At 44.4% G+C, this 25290-nt stretch overlaps 1 protein-coding gene across 2 annotated transcripts in view; it reads left to right on the top strand.

The window, feature by feature from the left end:
- B4GALT5 (beta-1,4-galactosyltransferase 5) overlaps positions 1-25290 on the top strand; it is an 81691-nt gene that overhangs the window by 41634 nt on the left and 14767 nt on the right. Inside the window, exons 1-3 of one of the 2 annotated variants that reach the window (XM_053573676.1) lie at positions 3361-3614; positions 17224-17358; positions 23918-24031. In XM_053573676.1, coding sequence (XP_053429651.1) covers positions 17241-17358; positions 23918-24031 — 232 coding nt within the window. In that variant the 5' untranslated portion in view covers positions 3361-3614; positions 17224-17240. Of the gene's footprint in view, positions 1-3360; positions 3615-17223; positions 17359-23917; positions 24032-25290 lie in introns of those variants that run through there. The other variant, XM_053573675.1, reaches the window with a different exon arrangement.

The raw sequence follows: 25290 nt of genomic DNA, 5'->3' as shown, positions 1-25290 counted from the left end.
TCATAGCTCTGGAAACTGAAATTTTAGGTCAATTAATCAACAGATTTGGTTACTTCGATTTTTCTCTGTTGGAGCAGAGAACTTCGTACAGGGTGTTTTCTGACAATCATGGAAATGCTGCATGTGACAAAACGTGTAGGTGACCTCTGTTTCTGCCAAGCAGAGAAGAATACTGTGAACATCTCAGTCATTTCTTTTTTGGGGGGGGGGTGGGCAGTGTCCTACTCACTGAGCCACAGGCACCGCCCTTTTTTTTTTTTTTTTTTTTTTTTGTAGACACAGAGTCTCGCTTTATCACCCTCAGTAGAGTGCTGTGGCATCACAGCTCACAGCAACCTCCAACTCTTGGGCTTAGGCGATTCCCTTGCCTCAGCCTCCCAAGTAGCTGGGACTACAGGTGCCCGCCACAACACCTGGCTATTTTTTTGTTGCAGTTTGCTCGGGACCAGGTTTGAACCCGCCACCCTCAGTATATGGGGCCGGTGCCCAGGCGCTGCCCCTAAAACAATTTTTTTTTTTTTTTTGAGACAGGCTCAAGCTATTGCCTTGGATAAAGTTCTGTGGCATCACAGCTCACAGCAACCTCCAACTCCGGGGCTAAAGTGATTCTCCTGCCTCTGCCTCCCAAGGAGCTGGGACTACAGGTGCCTGCCACAACACCTGACTATTTTTCGGTTGTGGCCATCATTGTTGTTTGGCGGGCCTGGGTGTGTGTGGGTTGCCAGCTCAGGTGTATGTGACTGACGCCTTAGCCGCTTGAGTCATAGGCGCCGAGCCAGTATGGGCATTTTTATGGCTTTTTATTGAATTTGCAGGTTGTTTTCCCAAAGGGTTATACCAATTTACACTTACACCAGCAAAATTTATAAAGTATCACTTTCACTGTGCTCTTTTCTGTCTTATAGAAGCTTTCTTGTGTGGTTACAGAAAAACCTGCATACTTCTAACTTGAAAAAGCAAGGCATCTCCAAATGGCCCTAACAGCATGCTATATGCTAAGTTATAATCCATTAATTTAATAAAGAGCTTAATGTCTGTTACTCATCAGACACTGTAGATGAAACAAAGAGTAAGACGTCTGTACTCTTAAGGTGCTTTCAGCTTGTCAGAAGAGACATCCTCTGATTCATAGGGGTCATGGCCAAAGATAGGAATGGGCAGTTCTAATCTTTGGTGTGGAATGATACCAGGAAAAGCTAAGAAGAATGACGTTAAAGCTCACTAAGAGAAGAGGTTGCCAGAGCACGTAGGGGAGTATGTCAGCAGGAAGCTGGTACCACCAGGCATTTGAGGGACGGGGTAGGAGTGGAGGGGGAGAGGTCAGTACAGGGAGGTGGGCAGAACCACTGTGGTAGTGTCAGCTCCCGAGAGCAGTGTTGCTCTGCTGGTCTTGTGCCTCCAGCCCATTCTCCTTGCATGACTATCCCCAGGGGTGCGGCGGGGTGGAGTTTGGTAGATGCAGCATTTGGTCTTAACAGCACCAGAAAGGTAAATCATAGTTTTCTTTGACCCAGGGTTTCATGCAGGTCATGTGTGTAAAATTTGGGCATCTTTGTTTACTGAGACACTCTTGTGGGTCCATGTGGTTGAATATTGGTGTTCTGAGGGTTGGTAACTGTCAGGGTTATTAAGCATTTGGGAGGAAACAAAGCTGAAACTTAAATCAGTTGAGTGATTACCAGAGGCCACCCAGGCAGTTAATATCTGTTCAAACAGCATTTGAAAGCCTAATCTCGTGTATAGTTTTACTATTTAACAGACACCTTTCATTAGCAGGTCAGTTGTAGGGTTTTTTTTTGTTTGTTTGGTTGGTTTTTTGGTAGCTGGGAATAATAGGTACAAAACATAACCTGGGAGTATGTTGGTTTTTCTACCTCAGATGGGAAATACTAGAAAACCAAAAGACTCATCAAATTGAGTTTTTCCCCTAAAATACTTTTTGGGATGTTTTATTCTGTGTGTGTCTCCTACCCCCAGTTTTCTGTAAACACTTTTTATATGAAAATTGTCAAAACATGTAAATAGATGAGACAATGGGTATCAATTTCATTCCCCAAATTCCCTGCATTTAAAAAAAAAAATTTTTTTTTTTTTTTTTTTTGAGACAGAGCCTTAAGTTGTCGCCCTGGGTAGAGTGCCGTGCTCCAACTCCTGGGCTTAAGTGATTCTCTTGCCTCAGCCTGGACTACAGGCCCCCGCCATAACGCCAAGCCATTTTTTGTTTGCAGTTGTCATTGTTGCTTAGCAGACCCAGGCCAGGTTCGAACCTGCCACCCTAGGTGTATGTGGCCGGTGCCCTTGCCGACTGAGCTACAGGTGCCACCAAAAGACTTTTCTTAAATGTGTGTTAATATCTGCAAATAGTGTGAGTATCCAACATTTTAAGCAGATTTGAAATAACATACATTCATGATTCTCATTAGAGCTTCAAACTTAACAAAATTTGGGGATGCATCATGCTATATTAAGAGTATTGGAAGCCAGTACACTATGAAATATTGGTGTAAAGATCCAGATAAAAGGAGTCAAACCAAAGTGTAGCTATAGTAGCTATGGTTCAGGGCAGTAACCGCCCGAAAGATGATAGAACATACTTGTTCAAAACCTGAATTCTGGAGACAAAGACTGTTGTGACTTCTTGGCCTCATGTAGTCAAATTACTTATTCAGGCCTCATCTCCAAAATGGGGGTAACACATGTCTCAGTTATTGAGGATGAAATGAGATAACACATGCAGGTATTTGGAAAGGTGCTGACACTCAATAAATATGCTGTTATTTTTATTGGAATCTGCTTCTTTGTAAGTAGGAGAAGCAGATTCATTCTTTTTTTTTTTGAGACAGAGCCTCAAGCTGTCACCCTGGGTAGACTATGGTACAGTGCTGTAGCATCACAGCTCACAGCAACCTCCAACTCCTGGGCTCAAGCGAGTCTCCTGTCTCCGCCTCCCAAGTAGCTGGGACTACAGGCGCCTGCCACAACGCCCGGTTATTTTATTTTATTTTTTTTTTTGGTTGCAGCCGTCATTGTTGTTTGGTGGGCCCAGGCTGGATTCGAACCCGCCAGCTCAGGTGTATGTGGCTGGTGCCTTAGCCGCTTGAGCCACAGGCGCTGAGCCAGCAGATTCATTCTTTACGGAATTCCCAGTGTGCAGAGCAGTGAACACCAATAATCTGTTTGGAAGTAGAGTTCTGGTTTTTCACAGAAAATACTGGTCTATAGAAGGGTACTACAGGTTTGGCAGATATTCTAGTGTGGCAAAAATTAAATGTCAACATTCCTTTGACAGATTTTGATCTTTGTTTTCCCTTAATTTTTATTGTACCGTATGTGTGCATTTTCTGTGTGTTTGGGGAGAGTGCTAGCGAGCCTTTGTGAGAGTGGCAGGGAGTAACCTTCCACTGTTTTCTTTTATTCTGTTTCTGCTTCTGTTCTCTTTATAGTCCCTTCTTCTTCCCTGTTCTTTATTTTATTTCAGAAGCACGGCCACATTAATGAGGTGTTGTGCCTGGCCCAGAGAACGCCACCAGCGTTTCCCTTCCCTGAAACTTAGTGGAACTGATTATAAATCACGTTTGTAGTCTGTAGCAGCATTGGGAACAAAGACAAGTGATGTGAGTAAATCAGGGAAAGAAAACCCACTGTAACAGGTGTACCTTGAACACTATTTGCTGACTGTCACATTCTGGGGTTAGCAGTCCCTGGCATTACATCTTGACATGCTCACCTCAGGATTGGAAGGCATGGTATCTTTTCTGCTGCATCATGTAGAGAGAAAGTATAGACTTTGGTAAGATTTGCACACCCAACTTTTAGTGACCAAATGGGATTCTACACACAGAGTCTTACTTAGTTTATCCAAAGAATTAAGCTCGGGATAGTTCAGTTCTCAATATCTAGAACTATGAGTTTTTAGTAGGGTAAATTTCTTTGGGTTGGTATCTGCTAGGTGGCCCACTCAAAGCTAGTCTCAGACATTCAGTGTCACGGCTTTCAGAATAAAGCTCAGGGGCTGTGCCTGTGGCTGAAAGGAGTAGGGCGCCGGCCCCCTATGCCGGAGGTGGCGGGTTCAAGCCCAGCCCCAGCTAAAAACTGCAAAAAAAAAAAGAATAAAGCTTAGACTCCAAGGACAGTCCCAAGCCCTTTAGTGACTTTTCTCTCCCCCCTTGTGTTCCAACCACACTGAACTGGTTAGTCCCTCAGTTATGTTTCCCCTTGTGTAACCCTTGTCTTCATATATATTGTTCCCTTTCCTCTCAGAGTGCTCTTCCTCAAGACCATATTCTAGACCCCTCTGCTCATTACTGGACGAAGAGGGACCGACTGCCTGTCCCTGTCAGCTGATATGTAGAGAAGGGGGAAGGGTTTGCCATATTTTATTTATTTTTTGTAGAATAGTGAGAGTAATTTCTCTAAGACTGTTTTGTTCTTCCATTTTCAAAATTGCAGTTTTATATATAAAAGTTTAAAGACTGCATTAACCCTTATTTTAAATAATAATCAGCATAAATGAGTGATCTATTATGACATTTTAGTTTAAAAGTTAATCTCCTAAATCAGCATGCTTACCCAAACTACTTAAGATAGGCATCTTTAGGGTAGGAGTCAGATCTACAAAACTGTAAGAATGGGAGATAGGAGGAAAAGGTCCGCTTGGCACCTGTGGCTGAAGCGGCTAAGGCGCCAGCCACATACACCTGAGCTGGCGGGTTCGAATCCAGCCCGGGCCTGTCAAACAATGACGGCTGCAACCAAAAAATAGCCAGGTATTGTGGCGGGCAACTGTGGTCCCCACTACTTGGGAGGCTGAGGCAGGAGAATTGCTTGAGCCCAGGAGTTGGAGGTTGCTATGAGCTGTGATGCCAACACTTTACCCAGGGCAACAGCTTGAGGCTCTGTCTGAAAAAAAAGAAAAGGTCATTTAGGACCCAAATGAACCAGTCCAGCTGTGTTATGTTGGCCTTAGCCTGACCGACTCCATCTTATCCTCACTACATGTGCTTTCATTCTGAGGATACTTTCTGGGTCCCCAGCTCTCATATGATGTAGGAGCCACTCTGCTGTGCCCCTGAGCAGATGTGACTAGAGGCCAAGCTTCACTCATCCCCTGCAAGGTGACAGCAGGGACTGTGTCTTATTAATATTTCTTTATCTCCAGAGCAGAGGACAGTCAGTCCTGGTGCATGATCTGAATAAATATAGTGAGCTTTAAAGAAGCCAAGTCTGAATCACAGCTTATAATTCTTTGAAGAACTCTCTTTGTGGCTGGTATTCTTTTTGTTTTATTAAAGGTGCAAAAAGTCTTCAGGACTTTTTTTTCTTTTTATTTATTTATTTATTTTTTTTGTAGAGACAGAGTCTCACTTTATGGCCCTCGGTAGAGTGCCATGGCATCACACAGCTCACAGCAACCTCCAACTCCTGGGCTTAAGCAATTCTCTTGCCTCAGCCTCCCAAGTAGACTACAGGCGCCCGCCACAACGCCCAGCTATTTTTTGGTTGCAGTTCGGCCGGGGCTGGGTTTGAACCCACCACCCTCGGTATATGGGGCCAGCGCCTTACCGACTGAGCCATAGGCGCCGCCCTTCTTTTTATTTTTTTTGAAACAGAGCCTCAAGCTGTCACCCTGGGTAGAATGTCGTGGCCTCACAGCTCACAGTAACCTCCGACTCCTGGGCTCAAGCAGTTCTCCTGCCTCCGCCTCCCAAATAGCTGGGGCTGCAGGCGCCCGCCACAACACCCGGCTATTTTTTGGTTCAGCCATCATTGTTGTTTGGCAGGCCTGGGCTGGATTTGAACTTTCCAGCTCAGGTGTATGTGGCTGGTGCCTTAGTGGCTTGAGCCACAGGCTCTAAGCTAGGACTTTTCTTCATTAAATAAGTTTGGGAATGTTTACTTGCCAGATCATCTATTCTCAGAAAAAGCTCTGTCCAGCAGAAAAGTAATCTTCATAGCAGCTCCTTTCCTTTGGAAAAAAATTGCAAACCTGTAGTGATGTTGAAAGAATAGTGCAATGGGTGTGCGTACTCTTCACCTGTATCCACCGAGTGCTAGCTTTCTGCCCCATTTGCTTTAACTCTGTGTACGCACACATAAACTCATAACATGCATATATACAGGTGTACATGTTTTGGGGGGAACCATTTGAAAGCAAATTTGTACACATTGTTATTCTAGACCTCTAAATACTTCAACATGCAACTCCTAAGAATAAGGGCATTTTTACATAATTACAAGGCTATGATTATACTTAAGAACCTTCATGTTTATTCAGTAACATCATCTGATATGCATTCTGGTTTCATTTTTTTCTCATTTGCCCCCAAAAATGTTTATTTTAGTCCCCTCCATTTTCTATTCAGAATGTAATCAAAGTTCATGCATTGCATTTGGTTACGTCTCTTTAGAACAGTTCCTCCCTCCCTCCCCTCCTTCCCTCCTTCCTTCCTTCATCTCTCCTTCCCTCCCTTCTTTCCTCCCTCCGTCCCATTCTCCTTTCCTTCCAGACCAGTTGTTTTGTAGAATATCCCACATTTTAGGTTTATTTTCTTATTTCCTTTCAGGTAGATTGGCAAGAATATGGCCCAGTGCAGTGGCTCGAGCCTGTAATCCCAGCACTCTGGGAGGCCAAGGCAGGAGGATTCCTTGAGCTCAGGAGCTCCAGACCAGCCTGAGCAAGAGTGAGGCCCTGTCTCTATTAAAAATAGAAGAAAAACTAGCCGATCATTCTGGCGGACGCCTATAGTCCCACCTACTCGGGAGGCTGAGGCAGGAGGATCAGTTTGAACCCAGGAGTTTTTTTTTTTTTTTCTTTGGCCGGGGCTGGGTTTGAACCCACCACCTCCAGCATATGGGACCGGCGCCCTACTCCTTGAGCCACAGGCGCCGCCCGAACCCAGGAGTTTGAGGTTGCTGAGAGATAGGCTGACACCATGGCCACTCTCACTTGGGCAACAGAGTAAGACTCTGCCTCAAAAAAAAAAAAAAAAAAAAAAGCTTGGCGCCTGTGGCTCAGGCGGCTAAGGCGCCAGCCACATACACCTGAGCTGGTGGGTTCGAATCCAGCCTAGGCCCGCCAAACAACAATGATGGCTGCAACCAAAAAATAGCTGGGTGTTGTGGTGAACACCTGTAGTCCCAGCTACTTGGGAGGTGGAGGCAGGAGACTCGCTTGAGCCCAGGAGTTGGAGGTTGCTGTGAGCTGTGATGCCACGACACTCTACCCAGGGAGACAGCTTGAGGCTCTGTTTCAAAAAAAAAAAAAAAAAAAAAAAGACGTGGGCGGTATGTATCTTATCTGTATTGCATTACAGCGCACAATCTGTTGGTTATTCTAATATTGGGGTTGCTGAGTTGGAACACTTGATAAATTTGCAGCAAAATTATGTTTCTTTTTTATCAACATGGAATTTATGGGGTGATGCATTGACATTTTTGTGACTGTCCTCTTCTCCAACACCTTTTTCACCTGAGCATCCTTTGATGTCTGTCGTGAATACGACTTGACTACAAATGCAAACAACAAACCTGCTACACAGAGTTCCAGATTCTCTATTTTGGTAATAATAAGACTCTGACTATGTATCATGGAGGATGTATAGTCAGAGTATGATGTTCAAAAGTTACTTGAATTATTTTCTGTGGATTGTGTTTTCAGTTTGATTTATAGTTAGAATTTTTTCTGTTTGTATTCAGCTTTAGGGTTTGCTTGTTTTTCCCTTTTTTTTTTTTTTTTTTTTTTTTTGGAGACGGAGTCTTGTTATGTCGCCCTCGGTAGAGTGCCGTGGTGTCACATCTCACAGCAACCTCAAACTCTTGGGCTTAAGCAATTGTCTTTGCCTCAGCCTCCCAAGTAGCTGAGACTACAGGCACTTGCCACAATGCCCAACTATTTTTTGTTGTAGTGGTTATTGTTGTTTAGCAGGCCTGGGCCAGTGTATGTGGCTGGCACCCTAACCACTGGGCTAGGGGCACCAAGCCTTGTTTTTCCCTTTCTGATAATTTTTTTTTTTTTTTTTTGTAGAGACAGAGTCTCACTGTACCGCCCTCGGTAGAGTGCCGTGGCGTCACACGGCTCACAGCAACCTCTAACTCTTGGGCTTACGCGATTCTCTTGCCTCAGCCTCCCGAGCAGCTGGGACTATAGGCGCCCACCACAACACCCGGCTATTTTTTTGTTGCAGTTTGGCCAGGGCTGGGTTTGAACCCGCCACCTTCGGCATATGGGGCCGGCGCCCTACTCACTGAGCCACAGGCGCCGCCCGATAATTTTTTTTTTTTTTTTTTTTAATGTGCAAATGTTTAAAATGGAAAAAGGTATCCTCCGGTCTCAAGCCTACCTCCATCTCCTTTGCCCGCTCTATCTCCACCCATTGCCTATAGATAATCATTTTTACTAGTTTCTGGTTTACCCTTCCTATGTTCCTTTTTGTAAAGACGTGTGAATACATTGAACATTTTCTCCTTATTTCTAATCTCTTTTTTTTTTTTTTGCCAGGACTAGGTTTGAACCCACTACCTCTGGTATATGGGGCCAGCACCCTACTCCTTGAGCCACAGGAGCTGCCCCCATTTTCTCCTTATTTCTTAAACATTAAGTGGCATAGTACGTCATGGAAATCGCTTCATGTATTTTCTTCATTTTGGGGGGGTAAATTTTATTGATGTATATGTATTAATATGTGCACAAATAGGCAGACAGCATGGTGAGTTTTTACAAAATGAGTATACTTGTGTAACCAGTACCCAGGTTGGTAGATTAGTAGTAGAAGCTGCCTTGGACCCTCTCCAACCCAAGTATATACATTCTCTTGACTTCTACATGGTGAATCACTTGTGCTTATTTTTGTACTTTATGCACCTGTGGTCACACTATGTGTTCTTTGTCTGGTTGCTTTGTTCTCGGGGACTTGTAGGAGACTGGCTCATGTGGCCGCAGTTTATTTATTCCTATTGCTGTTCAGTATTCCAGAATTGAAATCAGCTGCACGTTTTTGGTCAGTTCTACTGTAGACAGGTTTCTGGGTTCTTTCTAGCTTTGGACTGTTCTGATGGTTCCCCATTCTTTTTATGGCCGCAAAATACTTCACCCATGTGGATGTATAATAATTTATTCAACCAGTCTTCTTTTTTAATGGACATTTCCCCCCCCCACTGTTATAAATATGGTTGCACAAGGTTTTTAATAAACTTGTTCATTATAATAAGGAGCATTTAAAAATAAGCTTCATGAGGAATGAGAGTAGCAGGGAACATTTGAGGGGCAGGGAATTAATCTATTGGCAGCTCTGCTGAACTGGTAAAAAGGGATAGCTGAGCTTTTCTTAGGAACAGGTTGATGCAGTGATGCTGGTTCACTTACATTTTGGGTTCCTCTCGGAAAGGGGCAGGAAGCCGATGCAGAAGGGGAAGGCTTGGAGTCCCTTCTCCATGCCTCCTTGAGCACTGCTGAGTTCTGCAGGCTTGGCTGTGAACCGTCCCACCGTGTTCACGTACTCACATATTGGTTGCGCAGCTTCCGTGTTCCAAACACATTGTCCTAACCAGTGGGGTATAACACGGAAGGAAGTAGACAACAGCCTTGTCCTCATGAAGCTCAGGTTTCTTAATACTAGAGGACAAGATAAACTTCAAAATGTGTAGTACGTTAAATAGAAAAAAAAGCCAAGAGGGCCATTGGTGTGTGGGTAGGAAGGTTCGTGATGTGAGTGTTGTGTGCTGGCTTGTGTTGGGGGCAAGACATAGATTGTAAAGAATGGGAAAGGAATGATTTCTTTTCTGCTTCAGAACTCTCTTAGCTTATCAAGCCAACTGTAACAAACATGAAGGACATACGAGTTTAGGATAAAAGATTGTGAACTCAAGTATAGAGCATCTGTTTCTTTTCTTCTTGGATTTGTTGTGTCAATAGTCATTGTGTATCACAGGTGTGTATTCAAGTGAGAATCGTGTCACCTGATTCTTAAGGATGTGACTGGCTGGAATTCTAATGGAGAAGGAAGAGTATGTCTTACTGTTATAATCAGGGACAAAGATGAAGAAAGGCTCCGTTCTGTGGCTAACAGGTGACCGAGGGGCAGGAGACCAAGCACTTGGCCTCGGGAAACTCTCCAGTTAAAGCCACAGGCCAGCTGGCCTTTGGATGGAAATTTCTAGTTGTTTAGATCTGAACGGGGTTTATTTTTCAACTGAATTATGGTTATAAGAGATCCTGGGGCTGGATGATAATGATAATGTCTCATGAAAATATAAAAAAATTATTAGTAAGCTAAATGTCATTTGATCGCTCTGTGCGTGTGCGCCTTTTTTTTTTTTTTGTAGAGACAGAGTTTCACTTTATGGCCCTCGGTAGAGTGCCGTGGCATCACACAGCTCACAGCAACCTCTAACTCCTGGGCTTCAGCGATTCTTTTGCCTCAGCCTCCCGAGTAGCTGGGACTACAGGCGCCCGCCACAACGCCCGGCTATTTTTTGGTGCAGTTCAGCCGGGGCCGGGTTTGAACCTGCCACCCTCGGTATATGGGGCCGGTGCCTTACTGACTGAGCCATAGGCGCCACCCGCTTTTTTTTTTTTTCTTTTTTTTTGAGACAGAGTCTCACAATGTTGCCCTCTGTAGAGTGCTCTGGTGTCACAGCTCGCAACAACCTCAAACTCTTGGGCTTAAGCGATTCTCTTGCCTCAGCCTCCCAAGCTGGGACTACGGGAGCCGCCTCCTCAATGCCCGGCTATTTTTTTGTTGTAGTTGTCGTTGTTTAGCAGCCCTGGGTCAGGTTCGAACCCACCAGCCCTGGTGTATGTGACCGGCGCCCTAACCACTGAGCTGCGGGTGGCGAGCTCACAGTGTGTGTTTTTGTTATCACACCGCACTCCCCTTTCTTGTTTGTGTCTGTCCCTTAGTCATTGTGTATCACAGGTGTGTATTCAAGTGAGAATCGTGTCACCTGATTCTTAAGGATGTGACTGGCTGGAATTCTAATGGAGAAGGAATTGTTCTGTGCTTGCCTCTTCTTTGGCCTAGTGGCCACAGTGTGCCCCAAAAGCACACAGTAAAGCAGGTGCTCAGGAGGCACTTGTTGAAACAGTGAAAGATTTAATGAGTGTGCGCCAAGTCAACACTTTTATAACTGCTTCAGCCAGTGTTGATCAGGACCCTATTATTGGGAAGTACTGCTTTTCAGAGTTTTCAAAGGAAAATGTCATGGAACACCTAACCACACCTCTCTAGTTTTGACTTCACTAACTGTATGACCTTGGGCAAATTCCCTCTGGAGGATGAGACTTCCTTATCTAATATAAAGAATCCAGATGACATCTACTTCACAGAAATGTAAATGAGATAGATTGAAAGCAACATGTGTATCTATATATACTTCCTAGTTTAGGCCAGAGGCATGGATTAAATTTAGTAACAAGACTTCTCACAGGGGCACTTGTGAAGTCCTGTGGTTTGATCTGTGTAAACAACTGCATGGACACCAAACAGAAGAAGGGTAATTTAGCAACAACATCTCTAATGAAATTAAGGGGATTTTGCCTTACGCAAGGTTAATATGAGTCAGTAAGACAATGTGACTGCTGTTTACCAAGAACATTCTACAAACATTGCTTTGATGATCTAACTGTGTAATAGAAGTTTTAAAGTCTATTTATAGAAATATTCAAAACAAATTTTCCCAAAATGAGCACAGAGAATTGCTTGATGTTAACTAGTTTTAATGGGGGTGTGCTGGTTTGGGAAATGGCAGGGTGGATTATTGAACATCTCTGTTTGGGGAATTTCTGGGCCTTAAGTTATTGTATGTTGTGAATTTTCCAAGGGGTGCTGCAGTTGGGAGATCTTTGGTAACAGCTGGAGCAGGGCTGCTGGCAGTTTTGCTTATTTCTGGGCTCATCCAACTGCACCCAGATGGACACCACCCTTTGTCAAGTAGAAATAGTTGGGCCAGTATTCAGAGAGTGACCACGATGGGGAGCCTTGAATGATACTTTGGGAAGCAGTTGCAGGTGGGAAAGCGGGGGAAGGTTGAAAGAAAACCAGAGGGTAAAAGTGGGAAACATTTGGGACCTAACCCAAAGTAGAATTTTTTCGCGGGTGGCTATATTTTTACATATTGACTCTGCGTTCTTGGGAATCATAGGGTTGTGTGGAAGCATTACATGGTATTAAAGAGTGTTCTTTAAAATCCCATTCCATCCCAAGTCTCTGGATTTGTGATATTTCTGTTTGACAACATTTACTTCCTCCAGTTTTTATTTCGGCATTGTGGGAGGTCCTCCTGTAGATAATTAGAAAAAGCATTAATAATATGTGATCTTTGTGAATTTATTAGTTAAATGGCAAGACTAACATGTGATACAGTTGCTGGCAAACCAAGACAAAATGAATAAAAGTCAAACTTTCGATATTCTCTAATAGACAGTCACAGAAATTCCAGGAAGGGGAAGACTAGCTTAGTACCAAAGGCTTCCTCAAGAAGTGTGTGAATTGGGGTTTGAAGTGTTAGTAGGATTTGCATGGCAGAAAGAGCCAACCCACTGCAGGTCAATGGCAGCTTGGGGGTGAAGGCCAAAGACATAGAAAGCCTTTTTTGAGCAGGAGCAGTGTGAACAGATCCGTAAGGAAGATGGGGCCCGCAGCACAGTGCAGGAAATAAAGATTTGAGAGCTAGTTCTTTTTTTTATTGTTGGGGATTCATTGAGGGTACAATAAGCCAGGTTACACTGATTGCAATTGTTAGGTAAAGTCCCTCCTGCAATCATGTCTTGCCCCCATAAAGTGTGACACACACCAAGGCCTCACCCCCCTCCCTCCGTCCCTCTTTCTGCTTTTCCTCCCACCCCCCATAACCTTAATTGTCATTAATTGTCCTCATATCAATGAGAGCTAGTTCTTTAAGAATAACATTTAATAGGCCGGGAGCCGTGGCTACTCTTGGACACCAGGGCAGGTAGATTGCCTGAGCTCAGGAGTTCGAAAATAAGCATTTAAGCCATGTGGGTTCTTGGGATCTTTTAGGGGAAGGTTGTGGCTAGAACATGGGTAAGTGAGGCATTAAAGCTTAGCGGTTTAGAGCATAGACACCTGGATCAAATCCCAGCTCTCTCAGTTGACTTTTGTGAAGGTACTTGCAGAAACTGAAGCCTGGGGAGTGAGCTGTAAATTGGATAGTATTACTTGCCTCTTAGGATAATTATGAGCATTAAATGAAAGAAGGAATCATGTAATTAAGTGGTGAATAAACGTTGCTTACTATTCTTATTTAGTGTGTAGCTGAAATTCCCCAAGGCGGTGGTTCTGGAACTGTGGTCCTCATGCCAGCAGCATTGTGTGTTACCTGTTAGCTTGTTAAGTGCAAATTCGAGGCCCCACTAAGACCCTCTGGAGTCTCTGGAGTTGGGGTCTAGGAAACGAAGCCACTGTGTGTGTCCTTTGCAGTGAGGAGGAAAAGAGGTGGAGAATTCTTTGAAGCACGTAACTAAAAGCTTCACATACAATATTAAGTAAACATTTGTTTGTATATTATTGGGGACAACTGGTTTAGTAACATGGTAGGGATGAAGGGAAACTTTCAGGGCAGTGGGGACATGTTACACAGCCCAAGTGATAAAGACACCACAGAAGTAAGTTAGGAAGTTGGTATTAGATGAGGTTTAACTCTTAGTTTCACGAGTATTTGTGGGCTGCCCACCCACTGTGGCCGGCACTGCCCTGTGTGCTGTGAATACACAGTGAGATGTTTCTCTTGCTTCCAGAGGCTTTGCAGAATTACACATTTTAAAGGATTTTTTTTTTTTTTTGTAGAGACAGAGTCTCACTTTATGGCCCTCGGTAGAGTGCCGTGGCCTCACACAGCTCACAGCAACCTCCAACTCCTGGGCTTAAGCGATTCTCCTGCCTCAGCTTCCCGAGTAGCTGGGACTACAGGTGCCCGCCACAATGCCCAGCTATTTTTTGGTTGCAGTTCAGCTCGGGCCGGGTTTGAACCCGCCACCCTTGGTATATGGGCCTGGTGCCTTACCAACTGAGCCATAGGCGCTGCCCTTTTTAAAGGATTTGAGCTATCTTTTATTTTCCTTAAAAACTTTTTCTAGCTACTAGAATAAACACATCTGATTTGTCCTTTGACAGTGGTGAAAGCCATGCACATGGTCATGTTCAAGTTAAGCCAAGGCTCTATTTGAGACCACTACTTCCTTTCTGAAAGCATTTTGAACATTAACTTCTTGTGCTTGTTGTGTTATGGCTTGGGATATACCTTGGAGATGATTTGAAATCTTTTGAGAGATCTTATGTCCCTGTTTAATGTTGGCCACCTGGGCTTTTCCGCATATTGCCAAGTCAGTTTGTCCCCAAACCCTCCTCTCTCTCTATTACCAGTATAAGCGCCAAACATAATTCTAAGCTTCAGCCATTCAGTCATTATTTACTGCCTATTATGTTCAGGACACTGTGATAATAGTGATGAAAAAGAATGTCAACTGCACAGGTCTTGTAGAGGAGCCAGAATTGACAGCCTAGGGCCAGGTACACTGAGGGAGGAGTGGCGTAGGCAGTAGGCCATGTACTGCCTGGGGCCTGATTGGAGGTCAGCCAGGTGTTCAGATGATTCCACTTCCAGACACCCACACAGGTTAGATTTGTAAGTGTGCTGCCTTTCATAACCTTCCTTTCATAATGCTGAGGGGAAAGTGAGGAGATTAGAATGGTTTGGTTAAGAAACTATGTTTAGACCAGGTGGCTCATGCCTATAATCCCAGCACTCTGGGAAGCCAAGGCGGATGGATTGCTTGAGCTCACAAATTAGAGACCAGCCAGAGCAAAAGCAAGAGTGAGACCCATCTCTAAAAAAATAGCCCGGCGTTGTGGCGGGCACCTGTAGGCCCAGCTACTGGGGAGGCTAAAGCAAGAGGATGGCTTGAACCTAAGAATTGGAGGTTTTGTGAGCTGTGACGCCACACCACTCTTCTGGGGGCAGGAAAGTGAGACTCTGGCTCTGCGCTTGTAGTTCAGCGGCTGGGGTGCCAGCCACATACACTAGAGCTGACAGGTTCAAACCCAGCCTGGGCCTGCTAAACAACAATGACAATTACAACAAAAAAATAGCTGGGCATTGTGGCGGGCACCTGTAGTCCCAGCTATTTGGGAGGCTGAGGCAAGAGAATCGCTTAAGCCCAAGAGTTTGAGGTTGTTGTGAGCTGTGAATCCGTGGCACTCTACCCAGGGTGACATGGTGAGACTATCTCAAAAAAAAAAAAAAAAAGAAAGTGAGACTGTCTCATAAAAAAGAAAAGAAACTATTTTAAAAAATCTTAAGGTGTCTTCAAAAGTGGCATTTGAGATTGCAGTGGAATGTAGGGAATTACATTCTGTCATGTTTGTGACGTTCCAGTTTTGTTATCATAGAGTCTTGAAAATCCAAATAGAGATCACTTTCCAAAGATGACAGTGATTGGCTGGTTAATCTGAATGCTCATTTGTTAAGAGCCTGTTTTAATTGACAGTTGGACTGTGCCCTGTACTCTTTCCTTGTTGCTTTGGACACTGGGCTGGGCAGGGAGTGAGGACTGCTGACATTCATTATCTCTCTTTCTGTTGTTGTTGAGACAGAGTCCCACCCTATGTCCCTGAGCAGAGTGCAGTGAGTGTGGTAGCTCACTGCAACCTCAGACTCGGTTGTGGGCATCCTGTTCCCTCAGCCTCAGGAAGCCTCTGGGATTACAGGCGCTTGCCGTGGCACCCAGCTGGGTTTTTCCATTTTTTTTCATGAGTCGGGATTCTCACTCTCCAGACCGTGCCTGACCAGTATCTTCCTTTTATCTCCAAATCCCTGAAGGAGAGCGGTTGAGCCCTTAGTTTACCACTTTGAAAATGTTGCCAAGTCCTGGGCGGCACCTGTGGCTCAGTTGGTAGGGCGCCGGCCCCATATACCAAGGGTGACGGGTTCAAACCCGGCCCTGGCCAAACTGCAACCAAAAAATAGCCAGGCGTTGTGGCAGGTGCCTGTAGTCCCAGCTACTCGGGAGGCTGAGGCAAGAGAATCGCTTAAGCCCAGGAGTTGGAGGTTGCTGTGAGCTGTGTGAGGCCACGGCACTCTACCGAGGGCCATAAAGTGAGACTCTGTCTCTACAAAAAAAAAAAAGAAAGAAAATGTTGCCAAGTCCAAACCAAGAGTTTAAGTGTTTCTAGTAGGCAGAGCAGTTGGTGGGTTTCCTTTCTCTGTGTAGAACCATCTAGCATTAAGGTGAACTTAAAGAAGAAGCTGGCTAGACCTGGTGGCTCACGCCTGTAGTCCCAGCACTTTATCCAGCGTAAGCAGGAGGATCTCTTGAGGCCAAACGTTTAAGACCAGGCTAGGCAGTATAGCAAGACCCTGTCTCTACAAAAAATAAGAAAAATTAGCTGAGTGTGGTGGCCATGTGCCTGCAGTTCTAACTATTCAGGAGGCCAAGGCAGGAGGATCACTTGAGCCCCAAAGTTTGAGGTTGTAGTGAGCTATGATTGCACCACTGCATTCCAGCCTAGATAACAGATTAAGACCCTCTCTTTTAAAAAAAAAAGAACAAAAACCTTTTAAGTAATACTTTAATTGGTTAATAAAGGTCTTTCTGATCATCTTAGATACCTAAGGAACGTTGGTGTCCAGAAAGCATTGAACCTGGATATGAAAATAGAGTTATGGGGCGGCGCCTGTGGCTCAAGGAGCAGGGCGCCGGTCCCATATGCCGGAGGTGGCGGGTTCAAACCCAGCCCTGGCCAAAAAACCACAAAAAAAAAAAAAAAAAGAAAATAGAGTTATGGGCCTTGTAGAGTTTTAGAGCTAAAAGAGGTTTTTTTTTGTTTTTTTTTTTTTTTTTTTTTTTTTGTAGAGACAGAGTCTCACTTTATGACCCTCAGTAGAGTGCCGTGGCCTCACACAGCTCACAGCAACCTCCAACTCCTGGACTTCAGTGATTCTGTTGCCTCAGCCTCCCAAGTAGCTGGGACTACAGGTGCCCGCCACAACGCCCGGCTATTTTCTGGTTGCAGTTTGGCCGGGGCCGGGTTTGAACCTGTCACCCTCGGTATATGAGGCCGGGGCCCTACAGACTGAGCCACAGGCGCCGCCCGAGCTAAAAGAGGTTTTAAAGGTCCAAAAAGACAAAAAAAGCAACCAGAGCCACATGGTACATTTTCATTATGATTGCTTTTGAGTTCACCACTTTCCCCTTCCTGTTTTCCGCAGTGAACACCTACCTCTTCATGATGCAAGCTCAAGGCATTCTGATCCGGGACAACGTGAGGACAATCGGTGCTCAGGTGTATGAGCAGATGCTTCGGAGTGCTTACGCCAAGAGGAACAGCAGTGTAAATGACTCAGGTGTGTTTTTAGTAAAGGGATGGTTCAGTTAGAATGTCTTCCCAAGAGAGGGAAATTTGGTTTCAAAAACTATTTTCAGTGGAAAAAAGTGCACGGTAGAAGAATGGAGGTTTGGCTGACTTTCACCTGATTGCTGAGAAAGCTCTTGCCAAGTGAATTTTCCTTCATTTTTAAAAACTGTATGTCTTAGTCTATTTGTGTTGCTGTAAATGAATACCTGAGGCTGGGTATTTACAAAGAACAGAGGTTTATTTGGCTCACGGTTCTGCAGGCTCTACAAGAATCGTGGCACTAACACAATCACAGCAGAAGGTAAAGGGGAGCTGTGTGTAGATGTTGCATGCAAGAGAGGGGGTGGGGTGAAGGTGGGGGATGCCAAGCTCATTTATCAACCAGCTTTCCAAGGACCCGAGAGCAAGAACTCACTCATTTCCATGAGGACAGCACCAAGCCATTCATGAGCCATCTATTGTCGTTGAAACATAACACACGTCTATTTCATAACGATCATGTAAACTGGGGACTGTTCTCACCAATTATAGTTACAGAAGCAACTTCAGGAAGGTATGTTTAATAGACCACCTCGTTTACCTCCTCCACTCAGGTGTGGTACTCATCCTGTGGTTTAATCACAGCTATGTGGTTAGGTTTGGTGGTCAGGCTCATTCATTTTTCAGAAAGCTTTTCCGATCATTGAGCTAAACACCGCCATGTTATAATAGTAAACATCTTTTCCTCAATCTTCGGAACTTTAGCCTGTGGGTTTTATTATCTTATAAGCACTAATTGTATAAAGAGGAAAAAGGACACGAAGTTTAGATGGCCTGCCTAACATTATGAGAACTTGTGGCCGAGTGCAATGGCTCATACCTATAATCCAGCACTTTCGGAAGCTGAGGGAGGAGGATCACTTGGGCCTGGGGATTTGGGACCAGCCTGGGCAACGTAGTGAGATCCTGTCTCTAAGTGGGAGAGCGCTTATTCTTGAATCATGGTTTTTGACTGTAGCTATTTTTACAAGACTATGACAACTTCTTCACCTTTGAGATAAAACTTTTCTCTCTCTCTCTCTCCTTTTTTTTTAACTGTTATAAAAACCTGATACAGTGGTGCGGCGCCTGTGGCTCAGTGAGTAGGGCGCCGGCCCCATATGCCGAGGGTGGAGGGTTCAAACCCGGCCCCGGCCAAACTGCAACAAAAAAATAGCCGGGCGTTGTGGCGGGCGCCTGTAGTCCCAGCTATTCGGGAGGCTGAGGCAAGAGAATCGCTTAAGTCCAGGAGTTGGAGGTTGCTGTGAGCTGTGTGAGGCCACCGCACTCTACCGAGGGCGGTACAGTGAGACTCTGTCTCTACAAAAAAAAAAAACAAAAAAAAAAAAACCTGATACAGGAAATATTTCTACATGGTTAAATGGGACTGTCATGAGGCTTTTCCATTCTAGCCAGGGATAGTTTTTATTTTAAAAAAATGAATTCTGAGATTTCACTGTGCTTAAGCATTCATGATTAGCTTCATTTCTTTTTTTTTTTTGTAGTTTTTGACCGGGGCTGGGTTTGAACCCGCCACCTCTGGTATATGGTGGGTTCATTTGCTTCATTTCTTTTAACCAAGGACTAATGTGCTTTCCTTTGGCTTTTTACTTCAGCCAAACCTAAGACATATTTAAATACATACATATTTTAAAAAAATTCTTCCCTCTAAATCAGTCCTTGCTTCTGTAATGAATTCTAAGATTGTTCAAAATTCACTATAACACAAAATTTCTTTGCAGACAATTACAAATAAGAATTATTGGGTGGCGCCTGTGGCTCAAGAAGTAGGGCACCAGTCCCATATGCTGGAGGTGGCGGGTTCAAACCCAGCCCTGGCCAAAAACCAAAAAAAAAAAAAAAAAAAAAAAAAAGAATTATTCTGTGGTGTTTGGGAAATTAAGAGAAGCATTACCTATCAAAGGGAAGTTAAATCCTTAATAGAATTGACCGTGTCCTAATTTATACTCTCCCCTGCTGGCTAATTTAGCTGTAACTAAGGATTGTAGTTTGCCAAACTGGTAAGCTTTTGATACTTTCTTTTTGTTTGCAGATAGAAAGTGGGTGACTTTTCAGGACTTTTTAGGCAAATTGCAGTCATGCTGAGTCACATTGGAGCCCTGAACCATACCTGGGTGAGGTTGCAGCTTTCGTAGAGAAGGCTGAGCACATTCACACTGTGTAATGTTAGGTTTTAGGCATAATTTCCACACTTGTTGTCTCACTTGCCGCTAATACGGCTCTGTCAGGTGAGGCAGGATTTTATGTGATTTCCATTCACCACACATTATACACATGATCTCAGGGGAGATGGAGTAGCTTAGTATATGACTCCCTAAATCTACCCAAAATGTACTTCTAGTTAAGTGATGCAACTAGGGAGTCTTTTGACCACTGTTCTAGAGCTCTCCCCACACGTCATTCTGGATAAAAGAACAGTTGTGCTCTCGGGACATCTATTGAGTCCAGATGTCCTGCTGTTTCTCCAAGGGTAGATGAGGCTAGAATGACTGCCGGTCTGGGCTTTTGGTGAGATGGTCAGCTCTCCCAGACGTTAGAGGAGCAGATGGTAGGACCCCATCTAACACCACTGCTAGGCGTGCAGCCCAGGCTCTCACTAATTCCTGAGGGGTTGTCTTTGAAAACTGAGCTCTTAAGTGAGTTGCATCCTTGAGAGTTACCTCCAGTAGCCCATTGTTTGACTTTGCATGCTTTTATTCTCAAATTACCACACACCAAAGTAATTCTTTTTCACATCCCTCTGGTTGGAATAGTTAACCATTTTTTTTAACCTGTTTTTTGTTAATGTGTCTATTCTCCTAATAGATTGGAAGTCTTTGCCATTAGGAACTGTCTTACTGTGTACCATGTGCTTTGATTGCATTTTTTATGTTATCCTCATGAGAAATCTGGAAGGTAGCTACTGTGACCCCATTGTAGGGATGGCAGGACCAAGGCACACAGAAGTTACAGAACCTGATGTTGCAGTAGAGTTAGGATTTGCTGTCTGACACCAGTGCCCGTCCTCTGAACCCAGCAGTCCCTTGTTGCCTTTGTCATCTTGGCACTTCCAGTACCTTGTAGCTTGTACACTGCTTTGCACATAGAAGGTACTTGGTAAATTACTTCTGAGTGCATGAGTGAATGGATTTGACCTGAAAACATATATATATATATATATATATTTTTTTTTTTTTTTTTTTTTTAATAGAAACAGAGTCTCATTTTATCGCTCTCCATAGAGTGCTGTGACGTCACAGCTCACAGCAACCTCTAACTCCTGGGCTTAGGCGATTCTCTTGCCTCAGCCTCCCTACTAGCTGGAACTACAGGTGCCCACCACAATGCCTGGCTATTTTTTTGTTGTTGTTGCAATTTGGCAGGGGCTGGGTTTGAACCCGCCACCCTTGGTATATGGGGCCGGCGCCCTACCCACTGATCCACAGGCACCACCCTGACCAGAAAACACATTTTAAGTGTTATAACATATTTCTAAAGAGATGACCATCTTAACTAACTTCTCTGTTACTGGCACATCCTGGTGAGTAAGTATAGGTTGAATATTCCAAATCCAAAGGCCCCCAAATTTAAAACTTTTTTGAGTGCCAATATGATGCTTAAAAAAAATGCTCATGAGAGCATTTCAGATTTTAGATTTTTGGATTTGGGATGCTCAGCTAGTAAGTGCAACACAGATACTTCAAAACCTGAAACACTTCTGGTCCAAAGCATTTCACATAAGGAATAGTCATCCTGTACTGAAAAAGAAATGGCATTTTATTGAGGGTGTATCCAAATGAAAACCTACCTTTTTTTCAAAGCACATCTCTGCCCAGTATAGTCAGAGAAAGTATTCTGTGCCTAAAGCTGCTGAGACAGCTACCTCTGACCTGGCTCCTCCTCAGAGGAGCTTATTGGGGGGAGCCTGGACTGTGTACACGTCCTCCCTGAAATAATGCTAAGGCACATACATTCGGAAGTCTTCATTAGGCTAAGCACAGCTAAAACACTTAGTGTGACATTTAAGTAATGTCAATTTTTCTTAAAAGCTACAGTGGCAATATAATCTAATACAAACATGCTTTTGGGGATAGCACTGCGCCTGGAAATAAGCCTGAAGTAGTGGCCTGGAGAAGCTTCTTGCTGTCACTGAAAGCCACTGGTATATGAGCTGGTGAATCCTGCAAAACTTACTATTAGTGGGGGCAGGTGCTGAGACACATAGAATTTGGCACTGGAAGAGAATCCTTGCTTTTGTCTAGTCTGGCCACTCAGTGTTTGAGGTGAGAGTTGGAGTGGTCTGGCTTGTCTCATCCTTAATATGGATTTCCAGGTGCTGCTCAACTTAGTAATCTTTAACCAGATAGCACGCAGGGGATTTCTTACCCCCACACACACTCCCACATCTGCCCACGCCTGCATCTATTCCTCTCCTGGTCACACAGAACAGCCTTCCATTAGCCATGTGCTTCAGAACAAGTCTGTTGTCATACCTGGTAGGTGAGTGAAGGCCCGCCTTCGTGCTGGGCAGTAAATACATCAAGGGACATGACTATCCTTAGCCTCTTTCTCTCTGGGTTTAGATGCCCAGACCAGAGTCTTCATTGTGGCAGCTTGTGCAATAGGTAATTGTCCTTAAGTGGGCTTACTCTGAAAGAATGCTAATTCTTTTTTTTTTTTTTTTTCTGAGACAGTCTCACTTTGTTGCCCTCTGTAGAGTGCTGTGACATCATAGCTCATAGCAACCTCAAATTCTTGGGCTCAAGGGATCCTCTTGCTTCAGCCTCTCAAGTAGCTGAGACTATAGGCGCCTGCTACAACACCCGGCTATTTTTAGAGGCAGGGTCTCACTCTTGCTCAGTCTGGTCTCAAACTCTTGAGCTTAGGCAGTTCACCTGCCTTGGCCTCCCAGAGTGCTAGGATTACAGGCGTGAGCCACTGCATTCAGCCAAGAATGCTATGTCTTTATGTTTCACAGGTATTTGTCCCAATGACATCGTTATAGTGCACATACATTTCCACATTTTTAAAAGCTTCCTAAGCGATTCTGACACACACTGACATGGAGCAAAGCTGAATATGCAGCAGCTGATGGACAGGAGTGTTGGCCTGTGAGCGCCTGAAGTCAGTGGCCTTGTGGATCTGTAGGAAGGGGGTCTGTCGTTCTCCCGGTTTTTACTGTACAAGCAGCTGTCTTTGCCCTTTTATCTCCTTTGCCAGAAGAACAAACAAGTCCTGATTTGAACTAGATTAGATTTGAATTAAAAAGTAAAACCATAGCCTCAGAAATTCAGCAAGCGTGTTTTTTCCCTTAGCATTTCCCTCATGCAGTAGATGCGTGCTTCAGAAGAGTAAGAAATTGCTGTTGGAAGCTCTGGAGAGAGTGTGCCGTGCACCCCCACCCATTCCTGGGCACCTGGCGGGGGAGAAAACGCGGATTCCTCACACTGACCGCACATAGTTTACCAGGTCATGAGCGATTAATTTCCTCCGTCTCTACTTACTTAAAAGGCTTCTACTGCTGGGGGCGGTGCCTGTGGCTCAGTCGGTAAGGCACCAGCCCCATATACCGAGGGTGGCGGGTTCAAACCCAGCCCCGGCTGAACTGCAACCAAAAAAAAAAATAGCCAGGCATTGTGGAGGGCTCCTGTAGTCCCAGCTACTCTGGAGGCTGAGGCAAGAGAATCGCTTAAGCCCAGGAGTTGGAGGTTGCTGTGAGCTGTATGATGCCATGGCACTCTACCAAAGGCCATAAAGTGAAACTCTGTCTCTACAAAAAAAAAAAAGGCTTCTACTGCTACTGAAAAGTAGATCTTAAATAATTAAAAAAAAAAATTTATTTTTTGCAGTTTTTGGCCGGGGCTGGGGTTTGAACCTGCCACCTCTGGCATATGGGGCCGACACCCTACTCCTTTGAGCCCCAAGCACCACCCAAATTATTCATATTTTTATTTAAAGAATTTAAAATTAGAAATGAAGAAATTAGGTCTTCCCCTCTCCCCAGAGTATAGGAGGACTTTCTGGGATTGTGTATTCGAAGGGTTTTTTAAATGACATGTTATTAATTTAGTAATCAAAAGATAAGTGGTGTTTTTGATGCTACCAGCTGTGTATGATATCAGCATTTGAAGGAAATAAAAGGTGTTTATTTGTGTCTTCAGAAAAACTTTTTATTTATTTTTTTTGTGGTTTTTGGCCAGGGGGCTGGGTATGAACCCGTCAGCTCCAGCATTTGGGGCCGGCGCCCTACTCCTTGAGCGACAGGCGCCGCCCATAAACTAATTGTAGAATCATTAATGTCAGAATCATTCTCATACCCCCTCCACCCCCCACTTTTTGATTGTATCATCTGGTTAACTTCTTTATTGATGAGTTCACGTTTTTAGCTACAGTAAAAAGCTACTCCAGAGTCCTGCTTCCACCAGGATGACATCTAAGAAAAATACCTGAGATGCTTTGGTAGGCATCTGAGAATTGCAAGGTTGATTATGTGTGCCAGCCTGAGTTGCCTTTTTCCCTTACCTCCCTAGATTATCCTCTTGACTTGAACCACAGTGAAACCTTCCTACAAACCACAACATTTCTTCCTGAAGACTTCACCTACTTTGCAAACCATACCTGCCCTGAAAGGCTCCCTTCCATGAGTGAGTAGAGTTGTGGCTTATCTTCCTGTGCTTTATGGATAAACGGGAGAGTGTTCTGTTCTCTGTCTGCCTACATCCTGCCGTTGGAAAGGGCCGTGAAAGTCATTTGTGTTCCTTCAAAGCTTACTGCAAGGTTGCCAGTGTTCTTGGGTACCGATTTTTACGTTATCACCCTTTCCTTTGCATGTGCCCCAAAAATATATCTTGGGGTCTATTAGAATGTCCTAGAGAAAGTACAGTCACTTAATGTCAGGAGTATGTCCTAAGAAACGCATCACTAGGCAATTTCATCATTGTGGGAACATCATAAAGCATCAACAAACCCTAGATGGTGTAGCCCTATACATACTCTGTGTGATACAGCCTGTTGTTCCTGGGCTGCAAACCCATATAGCACAGAAACTGAACTGAATAGACAAGTGCAGCAATGGTTAGTACTTGTGTATCTAAATGTAGAAAAAGCACATTAAAAATACATTGTAAAAGGTAAATGGTGCAGGCAGGCAGAGCACTTACCACGCATAGAGCTTACAGGACTGAAGTGCTCGGGGTGAGTCGGTGGGTGAGTGAGTGAGAAGTGAATGCCAAGGTCTCGGACGTGGCTGTGCACTACTGCAGACCTTAAAAACTTCATACACGGGGGCGGTGCCTGTGGCTCAGTCGGTAAGGCGCCGGCCCCATATACCGAGGGTGGCGGGTTCAAACCCGGCCCTGGCCAAACTGCAACCAAAAAAATAGCCGGGCATTGTGGTGGGTGCCTGTGGTCCCAGTTACTCAGGAGGCTGAGGCAAGAGAATCGCCTAAGCCCAGGAGTTGGAGGTTGCTGTGAGCTGTGTGAGGCCACGGCACTCTACCGAGGGCCATAAAGTGAGACCCTGTCTCTACAAAAAAAAAAAAAAAAGAAAACTTCATACACGGGAGGAAAAGCAGAAAGAGGGACGAAAGGAGGGGGGTGGGGCCTTGGTGTGTGTCACACTTTATGAGGGCAAGACATGATTGCAAGAGGGACTTTGCCTAACAATTGCAATCAGTGTAACCTGGCTTATTGTACCCTCAATGAATTCCCAACAATAAAAAAAAAAATTCATACACTTAGGCCACATGGAGTTTGTAAAAACTATTTTCCTTTTTTTAATAATAAATAAAAAGTGTAGTGCAGCCTAGTAAATACATAACCAGTAACACGGTCACTTACTATTATTATTTAACTGGCAAAGCAAGCAGTAGGTTTGTATACCCCAGCATCACCACAGACACGT

This window comes from Nycticebus coucang, chromosome 21 (assembly GCF_027406575.1).
Source record: "Nycticebus coucang isolate mNycCou1 chromosome 21, mNycCou1.pri, whole genome shotgun sequence".
Lineage (NCBI taxonomy): Eukaryota > Metazoa > Chordata > Mammalia > Primates > Lorisidae > Nycticebus > Nycticebus coucang.
Note: the sequence above shows the minus strand (reverse complement) of the source record. Positions and strands in the feature narration are given on the sequence as shown.